Genomic DNA, 7,015 nt, shown 5'->3' on the forward strand with positions numbered 1-7,015 from the left:
TGAGAACCATGAAGAACCTATTTCCACCCAAAGAGGGCGATAGTGGACCAACTAAATCAGCATGAACAACCTGGTATGGTTCTGTAGCTTGCCTACTAGACACCTTACCTTTCGCAGCCATTTTCACCTTGTTTGCTGCGCATGCCTTGCACTTCATGTGGTACCTGCAGGGTTTAATAGTCATACCTTCAACCAAGGTAGGCATTTTAGATACTGCCTCAAAATGCAAATGACCAAATTTTCGGTGAAAATCGTGAATACATCCTGCATGCAAACTTTTGTTAGAACCTGCAATGCAACAAGTCTCATTCTGCACAACATCATCATAATACAAAACAAACAAACGATCAACATTCTCAGCATGCAATACATAATCGTCTTTCTTTGTGATGGTGCATTTCTTGTTCTTGAAGGAAACGTCAATGTTCCGTTCATTCAGCTGCATAACGCTGAGTAAATTGTGTGTGGCATCTGGAACATAAAGTACATCCTGTATCGATAAGTCCAAACTGTGAAGAACAACAGTTCCGTAGCCTTGACTGGGGATCGTGTGGTCATCTGCCTGGTGAATCGCACCTTCCTGCGGTGTAAAAGACACGAACAGTCTCTTATCGTTGCACATGTGGTGGGTAGCTGCTGAATCAACAACGAAGAAAGATCTAGACGTCTTCTGGACCTTTGCAATGTTTGGAGTGAAGCGTGAGACCATTGCCTGGTGCTGCGTTGTCCTGGACACCGGACCTTTGCCTTTGCTTTGGCCTTTTCCACGCGATGAGCTTTCGCTGCGCTGCTCTGTCTTGGCCCTGGGATATCTGCATTCCCTCTTCATATGGCCTAGACGTCCACACGAGTAGCATTTCTCTGCCTTCAAAGCTTTGGCGCCCTCTGGTGGTTCCACTGCACTCTGGGATGACGTCTGTGAAGACTCCCCCTTACCCATGCAGCTAGCACCCCGGCGGTCTGCTTCATTCTGGATCACGGCAGTAACATAGGCTACTGTGAGCTGAGCAGTTGGCTGAACAGCAATCTGAGTGGTAACGGACTCCCAACTTGGACCCAAAGAATGTAGTATCATGAAGGAATACACAGCCTCTGGAAAGTTGAGTCCTCTCTGTTGCAACTCATGTCTCAGATTTTGCATCTCCATCAGATGTGTACGCACATCTCCACCTTCAGCAAGAGCCATACCATGCAGCTTGGCATAGTAGTACATTGAGGAACCAGCTTCTGTCCTCAAGTGAGACTCTCTTAAAGTGTTCCAAATTTCTCTGGCTGTGGTCTTTCCACGCAACAGACAGAGCTCTTCTGGGGATACTATCAATGTAAGTGTTCCCCTTGCTTTGGAATCCTTAGTAGCCCATTCATCTGTAATTGGAGCTGGGGGGTTGTCTGTTATAACATTAAACAGACCCTCTTTCCGCAGAATTGCCTCTGCATAAAGTACCCAGTCCGTATAATTTTTCTTATTGAGCTTAGGAATCCCAAAAGCATCAACCAGGTTTGCATTAGCCATCATTGCTGCTTTTAATCAAGCTGCGTCACAGTACAGCAGCTTCCAAAAACACTTTCGCTTTTGCAGCCTCCAAGCCTGTGAGCTTGTGCCTTACAGCCTTTGCCTGTTTCGCGGCAAAACGGCTTTAAAAGTTCAAAGTCCAGCCATAAAGTCATAAACTAGAAGCTGGCAGGCTGCCCGGAGCATGAGCACATACCTCTCATCAATCAAACTCGACGCGCAGAGCAGATAACGCCAATCCGTTCCTCTGTTCCTCTGCCGGCATTCCAACTCAGCTGCTGGAGTCTTCATTCTTTCAGTATGATTGCGTCTTTCTGGGCCCATAACCAAAAATGTTGTAATTGCAGAGTCCTGTGCACAACGGAATGATGAGCAGTACGTGCCACATGCTTAATGTTGCTTTATTTTCAGTTCAATGTTGAGAAATTACAAACATGCATCTTGCCTCTGCGGGAGCAGAGAAGCAACCATCCTTCTCCTTGGAACGAAGAACACAGAGAGCAAGTGAAAAACAGGAAACCAGTGTACGTCACATCCAGCTTCCCATTCCCGTGGGAAAACCCAACAGTACTCTGTGGAATGTAAACATCGTCTTGTGACAAGCACTTCACTGCACAGTGAAGAGAGCAGAAACCAACATCCGCGTAGGACACCTAACGGACTCTATTAAAACCTTCAAAGGAGTCAGGCAAAGGTGCCTATTGGCCCCTCTACTATTTAATTTCAACTGGCAGAAAAGTACCAGTTTTAATGTACGCGGATGATGCTGTTCTTCTCTCTCAAACCAAAGTGGGTCTGAAACGTGCCTTAGGAAAGTTTAGTGACCAATGTAACACTGAATTGCTAACAATTAACTTCGCTAAAACTAAAATTGTACATTTTAACCGCTCCTTCAGGAAAGATAATTGGAGCGTAAAGGGAAACGCCATTGAACAGACTAAGACCTTCCAATACTTAGGCATTACTTTTTCTTATAATGCCAAATTGTCAACACACTTGACCACATCAGCTATATCAGCAGGAAGAAGTGCAAATGCTATCCTTAGACTATTCAGAAGAAAAGGAGCTGGCTTCCTCCCGATGGCCCTAACAGTCTTTCAGGCAAAATCTTTAGCCCAACTCCTATATGGCTCTCAAATTAGCCCCACGGCCAACCTTAAGACCCTTGAAACAGTACAATCTAAATTCTTAAGATCACTATTTGCTACCCCTAAGTGTACACCTAATGCAGTCTTAAGGCAAGAGGCAGGACTGCCCAGAGTGGAATTAAAAGTCTGGGAACAAGCAATATCCCTCTGGCTGAAAATCCATTACAATCCTAAGGGACTATTACCCTGCTTCCTGGCCGCAGTTCCCTATCCTCCTTGGCTCATGCAAATAACTAACAAGATCAAACAAATTGGCCTAAACCCCGAAAATCTTTTTATTGGAACTTTGAACAAGGCAAAAGCAATTATCACTAGGAGACTTTGATATCGAACTGCAACAAGAAGGCGCCCTACTCCCGGAGACGTATAAATGTTTAAAAGCTTCGCCTAATTTTGCACCTGCCCCTTACTTAACTAACATCACTAACGAAGCCTATAGATGGGCTTTCTCTAGAGCCCGCTTTGAGACAATGCCCTCAGCAGTGCTGTATGGCAAATTCACCTGGGTCCCAATGCATGCGCGTCTCTGCCCTTGTATGTCTAATAAGGTAGAATCTGTCACATACATTCTTCTATTTTGCGAATTTTATAGTGAAGAACGAGTTCAACTTATTTTACCGCTTCTATCAAAATTTATACCCCTTCAATATTATTTGGAATCCTCCCCCGAAATTCTTCGAAAATACCTCCTGGAAGATTCCTCAAGCTCAATATCATATGAGGTGGCTAAATTTTGCACTTTAGTAATTAGGAAGCGTAAATCTCTTCTGTTGAATGGCACATTGCGAAGTTCCCTTGTGTAACTTTTTTTTTTGAGGTTGCTGTTGATTTCTTGTTGTTTGATCTTGTGGTGTTTTGTGTCACTGGCTTTGGCCGCAATAAAACTTGACTAAAACTTGACTATTTAATTTCTATCTAAGTAACTTAGTATCTGCACTCAATGACTCAGAACTCCACCCGCCGAAGCTTGCAAATTGGCATATTTCGGTCCTGCTATATGCCGATGATGCGGTAATTCTATCTAGAACCCCCATTGGTCTCAAAAGAGCACTAAGAAAGCTTGCAGCATACTGTGAATCTGAATGTCTCAAAATCAACCATCAAAAGACCAAGATACTTGCTTCTGGGGGAAAAACAAAGCTTAGAAGCTGGGAACTCCAAGGCCATAAATTAGAACAAGTAACAAACTACAAGTATCTAGGGATGGTGGTACAGGCCTCAGGAACCAACAAACTACACATAAACTCCATCGGGAGCTCAGCGGGGAAAAACACAAATTGTATTCTTAAATTCTTCAGTGCACAAGGGGGCTTCTTCGTCCCCAAAGCTCTAAAATTATACAAGGCCAAAACTTTGGCACAACTCCTGTATAGTTCCTTTTTGGGTCCGCCTTTTTCTGCTTTCTCCCCCCTTGAGAGAGTTCAATCTAGACTTCTTAGAGCTCTCCTCCAAGTCCCCAGATGTGTCTCAAATGCATGGGTAAGATTGGAAACGGGGATGATGAGAGTGGAGGCTAGCATTTGCTTAACATCAATTTACAAATGGCTGACATTGAATCTGCCCCACTGATCCTCTGCGATCAATTCCAGTCAGGCTGGCAGACTGCAATTCTGAACCCCCTCCAGAAACTGGGTTTTGCCCCTCAAGCCCTTCTACGTCTGGGCTTGGGCCAGGCAAAAGCCACAGTCAGGCAGAGAATATTGGATACTGAGAGACAATAGGACTGCGCAAAGTGCCCCGACTATGAAATTGGAGAAATTGAGAGATATATAACCGCACGGGCAGCATACCTCTTCTTTCTTGTATCTAGAAATGCAAGAAGGGCCTTTACACTCGCCAGAAGCCGGTCTTACACTCTTCCCTTGCCAGTCCTGGATGGAGCCTTTAGTAAAGTCCCCTATGCCCAGAGACCTTGCACCTGTCCATTGGGAGAGAAAGGAAGCCCAGAACACTTGTTCTTTAAATGTCCCTTTTACGAAGAGGCATGCAGTAAGTTCATTGATCCCCTACTGGTGGGGTTCGCCGACCTCCCGCAAAAGCAAAAAATTGACCTTTTGCTGTTAGGCAAAGATAAGAAGACCTGGATGGTCGTCAGATTCTGTGTACAAATCTGTAGGCGCAGACCATCGCCCAACTCAAAATAGTCATGAAAATCCCCAAACTCGGTTCCATGGGTGACTCTGAGTCAACTCCCTGGGATAGTTTATTGTTGCACATTGTTTCTAAATTTATTGTTGTACATTGTTTTAATTGCCTGTTTTAACCATATTTGCACATCAGTGTCTAATGCTGTGAGTGAGGCTTCTACTTTTGCAGCCTCTTATAGTTGTTTTAACTGCGAGTCTTTTAGTTCTTACGCTCTTACAGTTGTTTTAACTGCATGTTTTTATTTGTTTTTAGTTCTTATCTGCTTTAATTATCAGTTTTTATCCATCCATTATCCGTGTTTAATCTTGTATTTTATTCAGATGTTTTATCCTATGCTTGTTTCTTTGTCCTTATTTGCTTCAACATTTATCAGTTTTAAAAAATCCTAACTGCTATTTTATTTATATGTTGTTGTTTTTTATCCTGGTCTGTGACCGTAATAAAGTTCATTCATTCACACGAATCTCCAAGGAACATGCATTACCCATCCCAGAAATAACAGCCCATGACCCATCCTACTGTGAGAAAGGGGACATCGTAAACTTGCATGCCTGTTCATTTTTAAAATTATTATTCCAGATACTACAACCAGCAACACCAGGGACAGGAAGTTCTGCCACCTGAGGCGAAAAGCCCACCACCACCTCCTTCCTCCTGTGCAGGAATGCCCTGCCAACCCTGCCCCCTCCTCCTGTCAAAGTCTGGCCACAAGACACACAAGACACACATTTGTACATTACGATTTGAAGGTCCAAGAGAATTAGCAGCCCCCTCCCTGTGGCATCTCCCATTAAATCAAATCAAATCAAATCAAATCAAATTTTATTAAACAGTCACAGACCAGATTAACTCGTACAGCTAGTCAGTGAAAAAACAAAGGACAATTTCAATACAGATTTGGCCATAACAGCAATTTAAAATTAGACAACATACATAAAATTAAGTATTTGCCTTCGCCTGCATTTTGACATTGGAAAGCTCTTGTTTCCTGTGCCTACACAAAATTTGGCCACATTGATCGTAATTTCAGGAACCTTATCTTCTATCAAGGCTCTCATACGTTGGAGTTCTGGTTCATTTTTACTCCCATTAAGTATCACAACCCCACCAGCCTCTTACCTCACCCTTGGGGCGCCAGGGATGTGATCATACTTCATGTGGATTGATTTTATGTAGCAGCAATAAAGGCCAAAAGCCAGAAGGGCCACCGCGAGCAAAATGCGCAGCAAGCCCCAGATCACCTCTGGCGCATCCATGACAGCCAGGAGCTCAAGCCACAAAGCTGCAATGCCAAGCTTCCAAAGCTTGAATGACTCTGCCTTGGAAATTGGAGTCCTGGAGTTGTTGCTTTGGCAATAAATCCCTTTTGAGTTTGGGAGGAGCCAGGCTGGGATGAGGTAGGAGGAACCTTTACTTAAACATACAGTCCCTGCAATCAGATTGAGTCAGAAGGACCAAATGATGGTCCATTTGGAAGACCAAAGGATTTAATTTTAGGAGTTGGTACAATGCCAAAGCACCCAGTCAGAACATAGAATCGTAGAATTGTAGAATTGGAAGGGATCCTGAGGGTCCTTGAGTCCAATCCCACTGCAATGCAGTAATCTCAGCTAAAGCATCCATGACAGATGGCCCTCCAACCGCTGCTTAGAAACCTCCAAGGAGGGAGACTCTTCCACTGCCGAACAGCTCTTACTGTCAGAAAGTTCCCCCCCGAATATTTAGTCAAAATATCCTTTCTTGTAACTTGAAGCCATTGGTTCAAGTCCTACCCTCCAGAGTAGGGTTGCCATACACCTGGGAAATCTTGGACATGTCTTTTTTGGGGCGGGGGGGAACCAACATGCCCAACTGGAACTGTCAGGGTTGGGTAGGTATGGGTTTTTTTGTTTGGCTCAGGCACGGGCTGCTCTGCACGCTGCAGCTGCTGCCAGCTCGAGCCGGCGAAAGAGGCACACGGGCATGGCAGGGCCTCTTTCCCCAGTTCAGGCTGGCAGCAGCTCAGGCTGTGCCCTTTCTTGCTCTTCAAGACATAGCAACCCTACTTCAGTGCAGGAGAAAAGAAGCTTTTCCCCTCTTCCATGTGACAGCCCTTGAGATATTTGAAGATGGCAATCTCCTATCAGTCTGCTCTTATCCAGGCTAAACATACCCAGCTCCTTCAACCGTTCCTCATAAGGCTTGACTTCCAGACCTCTGATCATCT

The 7,015-nt window shown here is 44.5% G+C and overlaps 1 protein-coding gene across 1 annotated transcript in view; it reads right to left on the reverse strand.

Moving 5' to 3' along the window:
* Nucleotides 1-6,116, reverse strand: part of LOC309529888 (cholesterol 24-hydroxylase-like) — a 59,165-nt gene extending 53,049 nt beyond the window's left edge. The window contains exon 1 of the mRNA XM_082218325.1: nucleotides 5,929-6,116. Within this exon, the coding sequence (XP_082074451.1) occupies nucleotides 5,929-6,065 (137 nt within the window). The 5' untranslated portion in view covers nucleotides 6,066-6,116. The remainder of the gene's footprint in view (nucleotides 1-5,928) is intronic.
* Between the last annotated feature and the right edge of the window lie 899 nt (nucleotides 6,117-7,015).

This window comes from Podarcis vaucheri (genome assembly GCF_965113315.1).
Source record: "Podarcis vaucheri genome assembly, chromosome: 1".
Taxonomy (NCBI): Eukaryota; Metazoa; Chordata; class Lepidosauria; order Squamata; family Lacertidae; genus Podarcis; species Podarcis vaucheri.